The sequence below is a fragment of the Gadus morhua genome, chromosome 21, assembly GCF_902167405.1.
Source record: "Gadus morhua chromosome 21, gadMor3.0, whole genome shotgun sequence".
In the NCBI taxonomy this organism is placed as follows: domain Eukaryota; kingdom Metazoa; phylum Chordata; class Actinopteri; order Gadiformes; family Gadidae; genus Gadus; species Gadus morhua.
This window is the reverse complement of record NC_044068.1, coordinates 12,750,557-12,768,426: the sequence shown is the minus strand read 5'-3', so window position 1 is coordinate 12,768,426 and position 17,870 is coordinate 12,750,557. Positions and strand designations below refer to the sequence as shown.

The following is a 17,870-nucleotide window of genomic DNA, read 5'->3' as shown; positions in this document are numbered from 1 at the left end:
CGGTGGGCGCTATCCTGGTAATTTCTCTGCGTGACAAATACGAAGTGTGGCGTGTGAGCGTGTGCATGGGTTTAATTGCGTGTGTCTCACGCCGAATGCGTGAGACTTGAGAGCCCTGTATATATGTATATATATATATATATATATATATACATGTGTGTGAGTCTGTGTGTGCTTGTTGTATACTATATTACATGACTGCTGCAATCCGCCAAATTTCTGTGACCACATTTCTGTGAATTAAATGCTATAATTTGTTCCATCCCTCTTCCAGCCTCTTGTAACAAGCAGTATTTTACATTCATGCCTTTTTAAATATTCTGAAGATCTAATGAAATGGCAGCCATTTGAAGAAGTCCTTAAATGAGCGTACTTCCTCCAAAAGTCCTGCATTTGCCCATTCTCTTTGAAGGGAACTCCTTGGTGAGCATCCCTTAATGCTCTGTCACTTCTCCCTTTTAGAGTTGCAGTTAATAAAATGCCACTTACTGCCACCTGTATTAAGGCCAGCGGTTAGGCTTTAATGTTTTAGATCAAAAAGGAAAAGTGACTTCCATCTTGAGGCTGACCTTTCTTGCTCAACATAAAAATGGGGTTAGACGTCTCCATGGAAACGCGAGACATGGCTTCGGCTTTCAGACGTTAAACATGTGACAGACGATGCAAGGCCGGGGTCGTTGTCAACTTCTGTTAATAGTACAAAAAGGACAGCAGCAGCGATTACGAGTACCTGCGAAAATGGGAGGACAATTTGCAGGAGCTTTATATATTTTATCTCATTGCAGAGATAAAGACGTTGCCAGCGATCATAAAAGCGCTCGCCTGCGGCTCGGATGGGAACTAAAGTCTTTGGCAGAAGCACATCCGCAGGTCCAAGCTGTCGCACACACACTAAATATTAATGCACTCTCACGCTCCTTCTCCTTTCATCTGAACGCAGAAGGGCAATGAAGTTGATTTGTATTATTATTTAGAAGAGCTGTATTGGACTGACACTCCAAAATCAGGGACCCCATTCTGCTTGGGGGAGGGGGTGGGGGGACTCCTCAGATCTCTCCTCTGGCTTTCTTTCTGATAGCAAGATGGAACAAAAAACGTTTGATCTTTTCACTTTTTATTTTCTTGATGCTTTTAATTCACATCACGGTCCTCAAACAAGTAAATAACGACATAATAGTAATAATAATAATAACAACAATCATAATAATATTCAACAGAATCACACCCGACCAAAAAACTATTCCCCGTCCATAGGTTATTGTGTTTATTTAGTTTAGTTTTTTTGTCATAATTTTTAGCAATCTCTCTACTTTTGAACTCACGCATTCTTCAAACGTCAAGGTTCAGGATACAGAGGTACAGTAAATGGTGAACAGAAAATAATACCACAGTAGTACCCTTTTCTGAATACGTTGTCCTTCCTCACTTCAGTTTCATGTTTTGTTTCATTTGCAATTTTACCACATACATCTGTCATACATCTTGTCAAAAAAATATCTTGACATGACCACTTTTTTTTGATGTATTTTTTGACACAGAGACAAACGCACGCCCACACTCAAGGTCACAAAGAGCAGAAAGGGGAGATGTTATAGTGCTGACCTACCCTGCTTTTAGGAGACATTTGGTCGTAAAGTGCCACACTGACACAGGCAGCCTGCTCCAGATATTTCCCATCTGAGCAGCACTAAATTCAGGATGAACTGCATTCTTCTGCGCCCCAGTTTCAACTTACTGATAGCCAGTCAGCATCCAACCACACACACACACACAAACACACACACACACACACATACACACACACAGGCTCACACGTACACACCCACGCATACAGAGACACATGCACACACACAAGCACACCCGCGCACACAGACACAAACACACCCATGCAAACACTCACACACCCAGACACAGAGACACAAACACAGCCACCCACACACACACTTTTCAGACCCCTCTTATCGCTCCTTGTACATCCTCCTCCCGCTTCTCTTCCACCTTTAGTGCTACATGCCAAGTGGGATGTCCGTACAGGAGGGACTTCAGAAAAAATGCCACAGCCACACATCCAATGTCAAAAAGGTGACCTTTTAAAAAATACATCATATTCTACAGGGGCAATTCAATGTCCGGTTCACACAACAAAAATGTCACCCAGCTGCACTATATCGAGATTGTCTCTTAATATATATATCGTTTTTTTTTGTATAATATTTAAAACAGTTGAAACATTTAAAAACACAGTACCACAATAAAAAAAAAAGTTTTTGTTTTATTTTTTCGCTTTTTCTTTTCTCAAATGTCCCATCCTCTGTGTCAGATCGAAGGTTAGGCTCGCGCTCGAACAGGCAGGGGCTGAATATCTCCCGGACACTTTAACAACATCAGTTCACGTGGCTCTGGCAAGAGTCAACTATCATCCTGTCACGCGGCTGATTTCTTTGTTTGCCCTCCGGTGGCCTTCCCTCACCTGCTCCAAACACAAGCCGTCCGCCCCCTGTGAAACCTCATGAACCGCATGTCTTTTGGAGCCGCCTCCAAAGGGCCAATTGGGTGGCGGTGCCCGGTCATGTGTCGATGACCTCCTGTGCCGGCGGCGAGGGCTCGTGCGGCAGGCTGGTGGCGTTGGGCAGTGGCTGCGGGTGGCCCACCGAGTTCTGCTGCAGCTCCAGCGCCATGGCGTTCTGCGGGTGCGGGAACTCCTTCACCTGCTTGCGGTACTCCAGGAAGGTGGAGGCCTTGGTGGCGATGGCCACCACGTTCTTGCCCACGAAGATGGTGGACACGCGGCTGTCCTGGAAGAGCACCATGTTGACGCCGCGGATGAGGATGGTCACCACGTTGATGGTGACCAGGCTGAGCACCGGGTAGAGCATCATCTTCTGGGGCGACACGTGCTCCCCCTGCATGCTGATCTCGCTGAGCGACACGCACGGCAGGATGAGCAGCAGGATGTAGCAGTAGAAGAACATCAGGCCCTCGGCCCAGATGGGCAGGCCCGTCCGCTGGGGCTCCCACAGGTTGGCCTGGATGTCCAGCAGGTCCAGCAGGTCCAGCGCCACCCAGAACAGGCGGCCGCGCATGTCCTCCTTCTTGCGGAAAGTCCTGACGTACTCCATGCTGTCCAGGGCCACCAGCACCAGGTAGAGCCCCGGCACGCACACCGAGAGCAGCAACGTCAGAGCCTTGCGGGCCACCGTCTCCAGACTTTTGCGGTCGGCCTTGCAATTCTGGAAGACAAAGTAGAGCTTGATCTCCAGCACGAAGATGTAGAGGAACCAGAGGATCATGGCGTAGCCGCGGCGGGCCGTGCGCACCTCGGCGCCCACCCACACGGCCACGTAGCGCAGCACGATGAGGAAGCACACGTCCCCCACCAGCACGATGATGCACACGCCGATCTTGCGCGGGCCCTGGTTCTGCTCCACCAGGTAGGCGTCCATGAAGGCCATGCTGGTCATGATGACGATGGTGGTCAGGCACACGTGGCGTTTGTCCGGGGGCGGCAACACCATGGCGCCCGCTTGCCTCCTGCTCTCAGTTTGCGGCTTTTCTGAATAAAAAACCCAAAGAAACTGAGGAAAAGACAGTTGATCCGGAATAGAGCCCGGACCTTTTTTTTTAAGGCCTGGGGGGGGGGGGGGCGGGAAGCAGACGTCTCCTAGCGACGCTCCGTTGTTAGCACTACTGCACTAATATAACCATACCCTTTCGTTTTTTGTACAAAGCAGCTTTGCACCGTGGCAGACAAGTCTGCAGAGCAGGGTATTTAAAGCCCAGAAGAAGGCCAGAACTGGGGTGTGTTTGCGTCTGTGTGTGTGTGTGTGTGTGTGTGTGTGCGTGTGTGTGTGCGTGTGCGTGTGTGTGGATCTGGAAAGGAGGAGATCGCTGCTGGCTGCCGATGCCTCTCTGGGGGAGAGGAAAGCGGGAACGTCACCTCGTTACTCAGCGCACTTCCATCGATCCAAGCGGATCCCTGAGCAGCAGCAGCTCGCGGCCGACATGGCTACAGCAGACGCCTCATGGCTCGCGCTCGGCCGCCGTCCACGCGCTCCAGGAGAGACGGGCAGGTAGCGGTGCGCTGGGCCGTCGGAGGTGCGACTCATTGGAGTTTGGTTGACGGCGTCCTCGTGTAGTGTCGAGCAGTGTGTGTCCCGAGTGCACAGGAATCAATCCGTGCTGGATACAGTGACGCAGTATGTGTGGACGCAGTGGATGTGAACGGGGGTTTGAGAGAGGAGGTGGAGGAGTCTGCGCAGGCCGGTTGCCCCAGCGCCCCATAAATCACAGAGACAGCGGGGTCAACGGCCCATGAGGCCTTGCGTCCGGCGTCTGCTTCCCCGGGGAGAGGCTCTCACTCTGGGCTGAAGATCCATCCTCTCCCCCCTCCTCCTTTTCCTGGTGCTTGCCACGTGCCGGCCACTCAGCGGCCTGGGAGGGGAGAAATTATGAAGAGAGGGACGGAGGGTTGGGGGAGGGGGTAATGGGGGGGGGGGGAGAAGAGAAACGGAACTGTCAGCACTACTGAGCTATATAACACAGGTTTCATGACCAGTAGACCTCAGGGGAACACAGCCCCTTGTGTTAGTGTGTGTGTGTGTGTGTGTGTGTGTGTGTGTGTGTGTGTGTGTGTGTGTGTGTGTGTGTGTGTGTGTGTGTGTGTGTGCGTGGTGAGTGCCTTGTTTCGCTGCCAATAAAATAGGAAATGTTTCTGTTTCTGTCATACACAGTGGTTTCAGTTTTGCATGCTTAATTGATCGAGCACTTCCTTGAGGTTTAAGATAAATAGACTGAATTATCATCCTGAATGTGCTTAATTATCTGTTTTATAAGTATTTAAAGCTACAGTAGGCAATTCTAAGAAAGGGTTTGATATTGATTTCGAAAGTGTCAAACTGAAAGAAATCTGCACTTTTAGACTTCCTCCGAAGTCTAAAAACAATATAATAATAATCACAATACAATAATAATAAAAAAAAAACAATTATAACAAAACACATGACTAGCTCGCTGGCTTTACCAACAGCTCTGAGTCCTAGCCTTGTGGTACACTCCGCTCATGTGCAACGAGCGCATGAGCGAACTGTGTGCAGGTGGCCGGGCAGGTAGGCTGACAGACCAATCATTTCATTCAGGCCAAATTAAATGATTGGACAGGCTTAGTAAAGGCCTGCAAAGGCTGCAGACGGCAGTGTTTTCTTCTTTTTTCTTATTATTTGATTTACTGATTGCTTCTTTTTAGACGCTTTCGTTCAGTGTTTTCCCCTAGGAGCGTCTTAAGCGAAGAAATACTTGAAGATACACCAAACATAGTTGAAGCAATTTTGGCAAAATGTTGCACTTTAGTTTCAAACGCCATGTCATTTGTTCAGGTCAAAACAGATGGCTGAATTCATAGCGCCATTTAAACGTGTGCACCAAGATATTTAACCTTCCATTAAATAAACTGTCTGTTTAAGGAGTGCCCAATTACCAGTGGCGTCTTTGCATTAGGGGCCAGTGGGGCACGGCCCCACCAGAGAACGCTGCCGTGCAGGGCACGATAATACTTTTCTTTTTTTTTTCAAAAATGTCATTGAGCATAAGTTAATAATACATTAATTGTTAATAATTAATTACATGTCCGCAGTTTTAATTTGATGAACGCAATTGTTGTAGTGTAGTAGTTGTGCGTGAAATAGTTTGTTGCTCCGTCTCGTCTGTTCCGCTCGGTGGGGCCCAGCCGAGATGGCCCTGTCTGCTGCAGTGTAGAAAACTGGTGCTGTTGCGCGAGCAAGCGCATGCGCAGCGCCCGCTTCTGTTTCGGCGGTGGGGCCAGAAGTTTAGTGCCCCAAAGCTCTTCTCATTGGCTGATTTAAAGGGCGGGGTTTACGGTGGGAGCCGATCAGATCTTGCTAGCTAGCTAACGTAGTTACTGTTACAGTTACAGTAAATAACAACAAATGGACGTTTCATTCATTAAATTATGAATCGTGTTGAGTATCTGTCTCATGTGAGATTTAGCACTTCAACAGAAGTTGGAGATAAAACGTTTGGGACCACATCGCCCGACGGATTTAATCATTATTCAAGAGGGAAAGGACAAGAATAGATCGTTCAACCAGGAGTGGTTCAAGCGGAAAAAAATGCTTGTGTTTCACCTCAGCCACACAAAGGAGACCAGACAGCACTGTCCTTAAAGCACAGGTAATTACCATCTTAGCCCAAACTTACTTACATTTTCACCCAGGATTATCCAGGTCTGAATAGGCAACCACTCTATCAGGCTAGATTCATTGTTAATTGTACAGTATGGTTGCCTGCAAACTTAATACAACTTAAACCATACTTCTTCTTTTTTTGGTATATTGTGAGTGGTGGCTTTGTATATTGATTGCTGTGTAAAGGGTGTGCGCCGTTGTGTTTTTATTGTTGCCACGTTATTGTTTTCTTGAGTTTTGATATTGTGAGATCTTGAACGCTGCCATTTGGTGGTGCTATTGTTATAATAGCCTAATATATGTCGTCAGATTCGCATTTGAGTGATGGCATTATTCAGCTGCAATTTTGGTCCCCTCTGTCACTTGCTACTGTTTTTGTTGTGATGGTAGTAATATGTGGTATTTCTGGATTGCGTTATAATATTTTCCTGCATGGGCCCCACCAGAGTTTCCAAACCAAAATCGCCACTGCCAATTACAAACAAATTAACCTGAAGAAGCGGCACCGTCTCAAACTTTGCACATTGCAATCGCCCGTTCTGATTGGCTCCCTGGAACCGTGGCAGGTGATGTCACTTGCCAGTTAATTACATGGCGGGAGACCCCGGTGGGGTGCTGGTGTTTCCTGCACGTCAAGAGTTGAGCGATGCTTCAAGGAGTTTTGACCTAGTTAGTATTCCTGGAGGCGGCCGCCTGTGAGCCTCCGGTGCCGGTGTAGAGGGAGGTACGTGCATGTGTGTACACCGTAATGCGCTGGGGTTCATCCCCAGTCAGCTCCCCGCATTTAGAGCACTCGGTATCGCCAGCAGGGGGCCCACCATTGTACAGTAGGCCTACAGTCTCATCAATAAGTAACACTCATCGTCCAAATGTTAGCATCTGGCGGCGGCGGCGGCGGCGGGATCCGCTAATGGAGCAGAAAACGCTTCCTTTAACCGTAGCCCGCAGTGCTGAGACTTTGTGCTGAAATCTCTCTCTCTCTCTCTCTCTTTGTGCATGTGTCCCTTGACAGCCCCTGCCACTTTCGCCGGCGTGTCCCCCATATTGTTTCGTCTTGTATAATGCACCGTTGCTTTACACTGTTTGCCCCTGTCATGTCCTGGGCTGCTGTTTTGGTCCGCTTCACCGGGCTCGTTCGTGCGGCGCTGAGATAGTGACAGTTGCGCTGCAGATCAGTAAAACCAATTGCACATCTAGAGCACGGCAGAGCTTCGCCAGCTGAACACGGCTTTTTTCTTAATTGAGATAGGAACGTTGACCGGCCGATAGAGCGACATCGGTCACATGGAGGCACATAGGCTACTGCAGGACATTGTTATTCCTACCGAGATGGCGTGTGTGTATTCAATTAACAAAAAGGCACATTCCATCAAGATTTTTTAACGACCCTGTTCGCAATTATGTAGCGCTGGAAGGCAGAGGGGGAGTTCAGATATGCTGGAATGTACCCAGAACCTGTGCCACACACACACACACACACACACACACACACACACACACACACACACACACACACACACACACACACACACACACACACCATTACATTGCTGCCAGAGCATCTCAACATTGCTTCTTAGAATTCATGTGGGTAATATTGGTTTTTGGCGTATTATTTACTCAAAGGCGCGAGCAGATGACAACAAAAGCCTTTCTCTGAGCACGCCGTGGGAAGGCTGAGCCCACCCATGCACAGCAGCTCTCCGTGGGCTTGGGCTTTGTAAATACTCTGCCCTCTTCTTCATCTTCATCATTCCTGCTCCCCTAACAAAATGTTTTTCAAAGTAAAGCCCTGTGAGTGGTGGCAAAATGTGATCCATTTCCTTTCAAAAAGACATTTCATGTTATTTAATGGCAAGAGGACAGAGTTATGTAAACGGTTATGTAATGTAGCCAACCAGATGTTAAAGCGACCGTTTCACACTCCCGGATGACCGCCTTGATGAAGCATACTCTGATTGATTATAATATGTGGACTCGGAAGATATGAGACATTTCTAAATAAATATACGCAGTGTAGTTCACACGCTGTTCCTAGGATCGGTAATCCTATTTATTTGACACAAAACAGAGCCCACGTTGTGATTTCGGTCCCCGAAGATGTGACTTGAATGCATGATAGGTTGCATATTATGTCATACGCACATTAGTCATTACAATAACAATAATTTAATAATTTAATTTAAATGCAAAGTAAAATGTATAAATGAATGTCTAGCAAGCATTTAAAGGGCACGTTGAATCCCCTGTTGCCAGGAGGGACTGTGAGTGTGTGGTTCTATTGAATGCGTCCAATCTTATACAACACATGAAGAACTTAGAAGATAGGACCAAAATGGCACTCCCCACTCAATGGCTGCCTGTCACACCCGAATCCTCTTTTTCTCTCTCTTTTGTGAAAAACGAACTATTGGCGCGGGGCTCGTTTGTAATCCCATGGCGAGGATTTGAATGTTTAAAAGCTATTATGCAGAACAGGGCCTAAGTAAGAGATTAAATTCATAAGATGGTGATTAATTGACTGATTAACAGGAATGACGTGGATCATTAACGAGCGGAAAGCAAGAGCAGGCCCATGTCTACATCACATTGTCGTTAAAGTGCCAGGCATTAGCAGAGAAAGAATATCATGTCCCCCCCTCTCCAGTCCATATGATGGCTGTCTTTCATTTGGCTCACCTGTTCCCTCATTCCTTATTCCCTACATAGTGGACAAAATGCATAACACTATTTCGTTAGGGAATAAGAACATTGGGAATTGGGACACTAATTAAGTGCTGGAAAATCGATTGGCGTGACAACCTCCTTTGGTGGCGTTAACAAGTCCAAAATTGTTACATGTCACCCTGTGACAGCTCATTTTCTTAAAGTACCTGAACCTGCGGGTACGGATCATCTCTTTTGGGTGAAAAATATTAATAAAACAAGCTAGGAGATTTAATGAGGAGATAAGTGTGAATCAGTCGTACACTGCTTTTGTTGTGCATTATGGGTATGGCCGCAGACAAAAAAGCGAGGCAAATTGGTTTACTCACATTTCTGACAGCATTGGAAAATGGCGACACCCCAATTAGTGCACTATATGGGACCATAAGTGGGCCGATTTCAAGCCTGACAATGTCCTCCACTGCACTGCGTAAGTTCCCACAATGCCTTGGCGAACCTGACTCAAACAATGTGAAGCCGGATCTGCTGAACTGGTGAACTTAGGCGGTGAAATGAGATATCATTCCTCAACCTAATCAGCTCTGTCACGTTCTTTGTTTGAAAATTGTTCTTGTCTGCATAATCAAGCCCAGACCAACGCACAAAAGTCTATTTTCCATATCACTAGTATTTAGCATTTTTAATGTATGACCCCAGGCTGTATAGATTAGCTCTGGGTCTCGCCATTGAATCACGATGAAGCTGGGAAGATATGTGGGCCGGAATGCTCTTTTATGTCGGAAAGACACAGTCAATGGATTCTGTCCTCCCTCTGCGTCTGTGTTCTCTGTGTTCGGCACTCTTTGTAATATCCTTTTTTAATTGCACGACACCAATCCACGGGGGAGCAACCGGTTCTGGGGTAAACACTTTCAAACAAAGTCAGGGAACCTTCCAGAAAATTAGACCCGAATGGACAGAAATCCGCCTCTTTCTGCAATCTCTAAACGCATATGTTTCGGGAGGGAAAATAGAATGTTTAAATTGATCTTTTTGATCGCTTTTATGTTCAGAGCAACAAGATGGCTTGGCGCTTTGGCTAATATCTTTTTAAACAACAATTGCTAGTTTATGTGGCAGCTGCCAGATACTTCTGAGAAGAAATCTCTGCCGACTTATGGCTTCATGAGGATGTTGGAGGTAAGAACATAAAAAACCTGGATTTTATGCTTGCTTTATTCTTAAGGTCGTTACTTGGCAGCAGTATCCATGGTGTGTCACTAGCCCTAAGGCCTTTTCTTTATTTAGGAGGCAGAAAGTGTCAGTGATTTAGTGACATGTTCTTTTGTCATCTTCCATTACACATCAAATAAAGATGAGATGATATTGAAGAGGGAGGAAGCTTGAATAATGAAATCTTCTCACACTTCCTCACTTTCTCTAATGTCTTCACATCAAGACCTGTTTAGTTACGTGTACATTTCATTATTAACTTATTTAATGGTTACTGCCGGTCTAGAATGGACTGTGGAACAACCCTCACTCATCGATTAAGTCAGGCAGTAAAGACAAACATGTGTCCTAGGGGCTGACGTGTGGTTACTGCTGGCGTGGCTGTTCTGCATCTCTCTCTAGTGATCTCATCACTGTGTGGAGAATAGGATTTGGAAAGGCATCAGTGGTGGTTGAAACACATCTTTTTTGGTTATGCCAACTGCAGGGAGTTTAGATGTTGATCGAAAAACATTATTTTGGACCAGCGTGCTCTTTACATCACTATTTTCCTCCAAATGCAAAAAAACAAAAACAGAGAAATAAAATAGCGACTCCTGTGATAATCTTATGTCGGCTACAGTTACAGGCAAAGGACTGAAGCTGACAAACCCACTAAAGTGCTACTGGTTTAAGGCCGAAGGTCATTATCGAGCACATTAACCATTTAATAAATGTGTATGATTAACAAAGGAGACCCACATGATAAATTGTGTATGGTTGTTTTATATTTCAGTCTTTTTTATTCAGACTCAAGATCTAAAAGATATATATAAATAGGCTGCGCATTTCACCCTCTATCCAATACGAAGGCAAGTGTGAGCAGGTAAACAAGCAAGGCGATAGCTCATAAAACTGAAAGAACTGATAGGGCCTAAAAAAAAAAAAAGTTTGGTTCCTGTTGGTTGTCAGTTGAGGTCATGGGTAGGTAGGGAATTTATTTTATTTTTTTATTTTATTTTTTCCATAGGTAGGTTGTTTTCATTTAAAAACGAGAAAATTCGCTCATCCTTGTACAGAATGAAGAGGTGCTGTACCAAAACGTAATTATAGAGGTGCTGTACCAAAACGTAATTACATAAAAAACAATTTTTTTATTATTTTTTTTATTTTTTTTATAAAACTCATAAAATAATTTGGGTCGCACATTAATTGACAGGGTCGGTCGGAAACCGGAACCAAACAATTTTTTTTTTTAAGGCCTAGAATGGTGCTGCCTGAAACAATATACTGAAGAAGAAAAGGGGTTATAGACGGAATAACATGCTTATGCATGGGTCACTGAAACATTGGCCCTCTGCCAGGGACTCCCTTCAAAGAAATTAATAAAATGGGGTGCGTTTCTCTGAATGATTCTCCTCCCGTTATCACCCTTGTAGTAGCCAGCTGGATGTTTTGAAGGAACTCAGTCAACTCAACTTTGAGGTCGAGGACAAAATGCGAGGCGGCTTTTGAGCTGAATTCTTTTCATTTTCATTTGATTTTTGAAGTTCAACCGCAGCGTGTTTCAAAGCGATGTGTTCCGTCACAGAGCTGCCAGACAGACCATGTTTACTGTGGCGGCATCCGGAAGAAACTCATCACAGCTATGCTGTGTTATCCACTGAGCTTTCACACAGTCGGCCCAAGAAGTTCAGCTTATGGGGGGAGGGGGATGTGAGGGAGGCTACAGAGGGGAGATGACAGTGGTTAAAAATAGTGCTTAGCATTGTATAGCGTCTTATCCAAGCTATCTTTTTCGTATGCGGGGAATGGGTTAACCTAGCTATTGTAATTTCTTGGCAAATGTTAGTGCTTGGCACTTGTTTTCTATGAACATCCTTACTGTACCGACAATAATTCATTGTTTCTCTTTCTTCTGACAAAGGTACTTATTGTAAGTCGCTTTGGACAAAAGCCTCTGCTCAATCACATACATTTAAATGTAATGGTGGCTCAAAGTGTGTGTGTGTGCGTGTGGGGGGGGGGTAATAGTATGATAGTGGAGGAGGGTAAGGGAAGAGGGGTGTTATGGGGGTAAGGCCGGCAGTGGATACAGGAGGGGTTTGGATTAGAGTGGTGGTGACGGTGGTGGTGATGGTGGTGGTGATGGTGGTGGTGGGGGGAGGGGGGGCGTCTGGTCTGAGACGGCGGGGCAAAGTGTTCCGGGGGTGATTGAGATGATAGCGGTAACGAGGTGCGGTGGGAGATTGGGCTGACGGTGGGGGAGGCTACGGGGTCTTATCTCGCGTCGAACAGAGACATTCTTCCGCTCCATTGTGGCAGCTGCCTGGCCCAGGCCACAGAGCGGGCCGCTGCGTTTTACGATTATTATTTTTCATTATATTAGTGGATGATTTCCGTCCGTGTTCCCGCGGACGGCCCGCGGGGGTCCGGCTGGGCCGTGGCCTCCTCTCCGTCAGAGCGCTGCACGCCAGGTGGTCTCGATTAGAGGCAGAATGGAGAGCTTATGGTGAGTTGGCGGCCGGCCATCACCAGCCTCCCAGCAGGTGTTCCCCCTGACCATAATGTCCTTTGTGTCGTTGTGTTGTTGTTGTAGTACATTCCAGGCTGTTTTTTTTTTTCATCAGGGCAAGTGCATCCAATCCAGTCCATCCTAGTGCAGATAGGGACCTTCATGCAGAAGACCTATGATCCTTCGCTCTCTCGCTCTCTCTCTCTCTCTCTCTCGCTCTCTCGCTCTCTCGCTCTCTCGCTCTCTCTCTCGCTGGCATGTGATTCCCACCCCCTCTTATAAAGAGCCAACGGTGGGGTCGTGGTGACAAGGATTGGCAATACTCGCTGCTGTTGTCTCCCTCGCCGTCATCCATCACAGACTGTTTAGTTGACAAGTCACCAACCACCACCCACTGCGCGTTATTCTCCTGGGGGGGGGGGGGGGGGGGAACCCTGGGTTTATGAGCTGTGGGCGGACAGGTTGTATTCTCTAGACACACTTAGAATGAAATAAAAATTTTACGGAAAGGTGAAGGCTGCTTTGTACAAGCAGACCGACATTTGTAAAGATGTACATCGATGTGATGTCCGCCAATGTTCTTTTTACCTCCATTGATTATGTAGTAGTGTGAAAGTGTGTGCGTGTGTGTGTGTGTATGTGTGTGTGTGTGTGTGTGTGTGTGTGGGCCTGCCACCTGTGGGGTTCGGAGGGGGGGAGGTTCCGGTTAACCGATTCCCATGCTATTCCAAGCCACTTCAAACGCACACAAAAAAGCTCAAATGCACAGAGAGCTAAGTGTTCGCTGTTCCTGCAGGTCCCGTTCTCCTCCTCCGCTCTTAAATCATTGCAGGCGTTATCTCTGCATAATTTGCTCGTAATTGCTCATGAAGCCGCGGCAGGTTCGGAATACTGAACAGGGGGTTTGAAGACTAAAGAAGGGAGAAACCAACGGTGTGAAGGAGGGGTTCTTTGCAGGAAGTGTGGCAGTGCTCATTTTATCCTTCATTATGGTTGATTAAGGCTCATCCATTTCAAGTCGACTCCATCCCCGTCGACACCTCAGCCTCCCGTGTGATTAGCAAGCGGAGCTATCTCTCCGCGCGGCCTGACCTGCACGACCCTGATCCGCCCCCCCCCCATCCCTACCCCCCCCCCCCCCCCCCCCCCCCCCCCCACCTTCCCCTGCGGCTGAGGGTGGGCGTTGATCAAACGGTTGCTCTGAAACAATCACATGCACAGGAGGGTAAGGGGTTGAAGAACGTGCAGCCACGCGCTTCCAGCGAGGTGAAGGGTGGGGGGGGGGTGGGGGGGGCTTATGCTGTGAGTTCTGCCCTCAGGGGCCACACTGGCAGCTTCAGCCCCCGAGGCTGACGGAGGAGGGAGCGCTTCCCCATGATTGACAGATATCTATCTTATTCCCCACCACCAGCCCCCCCTCCCTCCGTCCCCTTTCCCTCTCTCTGGTGCCGACTGTCAGACCAGGCTCTAGCAGCGGCACGTCAATCACAGAGGATCTGTAGCTAACGCACGCGCCGCCGGGGATGGGATGAGAGAGGTGCCGCGCTACACTGAGTCTTCATCAGGTGGACGACGAAGAGCAGCAGCTCCATTCACCAACCCCCCCCCCCTCTGAGATCACCTGCACCTAGCAGCACCCACTTACCATCCTGGGGTGGTGGAGGGGTGGTGTGTGTGTGTGTGTGTGTGTGTGTGTGTCTAGGGGGGGATCGGGGGGGATAAATATAGACGCAGTTGTGTTGTACTCCCTGCTGCATTAGATTGTGCAGTGTTTGTTTTCCACTAGATATCTCGGAAGAGGCTCCGCCACCTCGCGATAAGCAGACTGAATAAAGTGTGATGAATGGTGGAGTTTAGGTTGGCCATGATTTAGTGTTTTGGCTTTATTTTTCCGAAGCAAAAAAACTCCACAAGCTATTATTACATCTGACATTTTAATGCTCCCTAATGTCAAATTGTTCAATATCAAGCGTTTCGGTAGAGCCTTTTAGTCTCTGAGTCTCTGCAAGAAGCGCTTTGTTTCCGAGCAGGGGCCCCCCAGCGGTGAAAGGGCCCCTTCACACCTGTTGGGGCCGTTGCCTTGGCTTCATCCAGGAGGTTGAACATGACCTCTGTGTGTGGAACATGTCCTCTGTGTGTGGAACATGACCTCTGTGTGTGGAACATGACCTCTGTGTGTGGAACATGACCTCTGTGTGTGGAACATGACCTCTGTGTGTGGAACATGACTTCTGTGTGGAACATGGCCGCTGTGTGTGGAACATGACCTCTGTGTGTGGAACATGACCTCTGTGTGTGGAACATGACCTCTGTGTGGAACATGACCTCTGTGTGTGGAACATGACCTCTGTGTGTGGAACATGACCTCTGTGTGTGGAACATGGCCGCTGTGTGTGGAACATGACCTCTGTGTGTGGAACATGACCTCTGTGTGTGGAACATGGCCGCTGTGTGTGGAACATGGCCGCTGTGTGTGGAACATGGCCGCTGTGTGCCGTTTCTCTCTATTCCACTCTCAATTATTGTATGCAATAGTGGCAACAGTTTCACTCCGAGAAAGTTCTTACGTTTTAAGCCGTGTGCAAGGATAAACAGGCTCTAACACTGTCTGTGAGCAGAAACAAAGAACATATGCCGAGCGCTGGAAAACATAAACCGGCATAAAACAACATTTGTTAAGATTTAAGAGAGGGGGGAATTGGGAACGCTAGCGCTAGTATATGCTTAAGTACAGACGGTGGTTACGCAGCCACTTTACACCAGCCCTCGCTCCTCCACTTTCCTATAGCCCTTGGCGTCCCCCAAAAGAAAAAAAAAAAGGGAGAGTGAACAACTTGTGCGTGCAGTGTTTAACCTTGTATTACCCCGGTTTGCGCATTGGTAATCCAATGAATGAACCGGAAAATATTTTTTTATAGCATTTTTTTTATTTCTGAACCTGGAGAGAGAGCCCGGGCCTCCAGAGGGATGGCCTGTGCGCATTGTCCACTAAACTTCCCCATCTTCTCCAATTTGCTGCCAGCAGAGTAGTCCCACATTGAATCCCCAAAGCCATCCTTTTTAATCTGGTTCACAGCTTTACAGGGGGATTGGTAGAGGTTTTTTAACCCATTTCCCAGGGACTGTCCAGCAACGACGCAACACTACCGCAACTCCTGCAGGAGCGCAGAACGTGAAACACCTTTTCAAGCACTGGTGCCTTGCATAATTAATTTGGCCCCGGGACTCTCTTGGCCCTTATGTCGAATCATTATGAGAAATCCCTTTAATTCTTCAATTGGAAGGCCATTAAATACCACACACACGCACGCACGCACGCACGCATGCACGCACGCACACGCCAGCGGTGCAAGCACGCATACACATAGAAACACACACATACAGTCTCACACACACCCACATATACAGTCTCACATCCACACACACCCACCAATGCCCGCACACACTCCTCTACACTAACACATCTGTAGGTCGGTATTGTAATCCATAGTATCGATTTGCTCTTGGTCAGGATGGCATACTTATGGTACAGTTTTACGTCGTCTGTGAGTCGATACACCCCCTCTGCCCCACCTCGGCTTACCCTACTACCCGCCCTTCCTTAGGCACGTTTGTCTCTGGAGGCGTACAAAGCCAGCCACATGCCCCTCGGAGGAACCCAACCCCTACCCCCCTGTTGTTACTCCACCCCCTCTCTCCGGCCCGCATCCCCTTCTCTTTCATTTCTTCTTCTTCTTTGAGGGATTAGATGACTCGGCAGACTTCAAACCCCCTTAGATGTCTGCAGAGGCATCTCAGTTCGGTTCTTCTCCACTTTTTTTTCAGGTTGATGTTACTGCTGATGCTAAAGGTAAGAAGTTTAGCAACAGAAAAAGCCCTCTGTCTAGTGTTAGTGCGGAGATCTGGGAACGAGGTCTGTTCAACCCGACGGGCGCAATTATTCGTTTTTTACTCTTTTGGTTTAATTTCTTTACTTTCAGCTTATCCACACACACACACACACACACACACACACACACACAGACACACACACGCAGACACACACACACACACCATCATATTTTTATCGCTTAGCAGCGGTGTGTGCATGACAGGTGTGCTCACAGGACAGATGTGTGCACCGGCTGCTGGACAGGGGAAGGGGGGGCTGGAGGGGGGGTGTAAAGGGGGAGACTAGAGGACAAACCGTCTTCATTCATTGGTCCACTGGGAGCGAGGGGAGGAGTCTGAGGGTGAAGGTTGAGCTGTGATTAGACCAAAGGCAAAGCGTAGTCGATTGAGAGAGGGTTCCCCAAAGGCCGCTAATGAGCTGTGTGCTAAAGTGCAACTGCTTCAATGCAGAGTGCGTAAGGCAGGCATAAAACAGCGGCATGAGTGTGTGGGACTGCTGACTGGTCCGAAAGGGCTTCTTTCAAACGCACCATGAAATATTTTTAAAATAATTAAAGGGTGCTATCAACAGGGGGTTGACCTATGTTAACGAATATACCAGGATTTAATTCAAGATGTTTGGAGGTGACTTTCACCAGATTTCAGATTTCAAGGAGGGGAGGGGGGGATTTGTGACAACTAACACCCTATCCTTTGAATGTGAGCGTCTCCTCAATGCTACAGGTGCGGTAATGAGGAGATGTTGCTGGTTTTCGGAATAGAATCTGAGGTTCTTATACAAAAGCTGCAGAACAATATTTATTTGCCTGCTGCCGAGGACACAGAGTCGGTGGGGAGATAAACTGAGCGGTGACAACAGCTACACAAACACAAACATGTGCATACACGCACGCGTACACATGCGCACGCATGCATTCACACACACACGCAGTCGGGTTGAGTTATGTAAAGTTTACACAATGGCAGCCGCATTGCGATGCACGGTTTTGAAACAAACGGTTGAAAATGATGTGACAGATATCTTGATCCAAGCAGAACAACTTTTACTAAGAATCATATCACAACTGAATACCGCAATACTGCCCAAATCCTCCTTCCCTCCCTTCCACAAAAACACCTGTCAACACAGGCATTCAACTAATTGTGTCTCAATTCATTGTCATAATTCTTTCAATCCAATTTGTCACTGAAATGGAAACAGACTTTATGAGTGCAAAGAACTTCACAGTTACAGTTGTGAAATGTATGATCATACCAGCAGGGAGGAGGGATGCAAACTATTTGGGTTATGAGTTTTAACCAAGTTCATGTCTGGAGTCTCGTTGCACAGTTATTTGTTAAAGACGCTAATCCAGGAAAGATGAAAAGGTCATGCTTGTCACGAAAGTTGACGTTATATACTTCCA

General features: G+C 47.4%; 1 protein-coding gene across 1 annotated transcript; it reads right to left on the bottom strand.

Annotated features, from left to right (window-relative positions):
- Positions 1-1,101: 1,101 nt before the first annotated feature.
- On the bottom strand, positions 1,102-3,642 carry tmem121ab (transmembrane protein 121Ab). Its single transcript, XM_030344505.1, has one exon. It carries the CDS (start codon positions 3,513-3,515, stop codon positions 2,568-2,570), a length of 948 nt encoding a protein of 315 aa, XP_030200365.1. The 5' UTR covers positions 3,516-3,642; the 3' UTR covers positions 1,102-2,567.
- Between the last annotated feature and the right edge of the window lie 14,228 nt (positions 3,643-17,870).

Excerpts from the sequence above, each read along its gene's own strand:
- tmem121ab (XM_030344505.1), bottom strand. The coding sequence starts at position 3,515 with ATGGTGTTGCCGCCCCCGGACAAACGCCACGTGTGCCTGACCACCATC.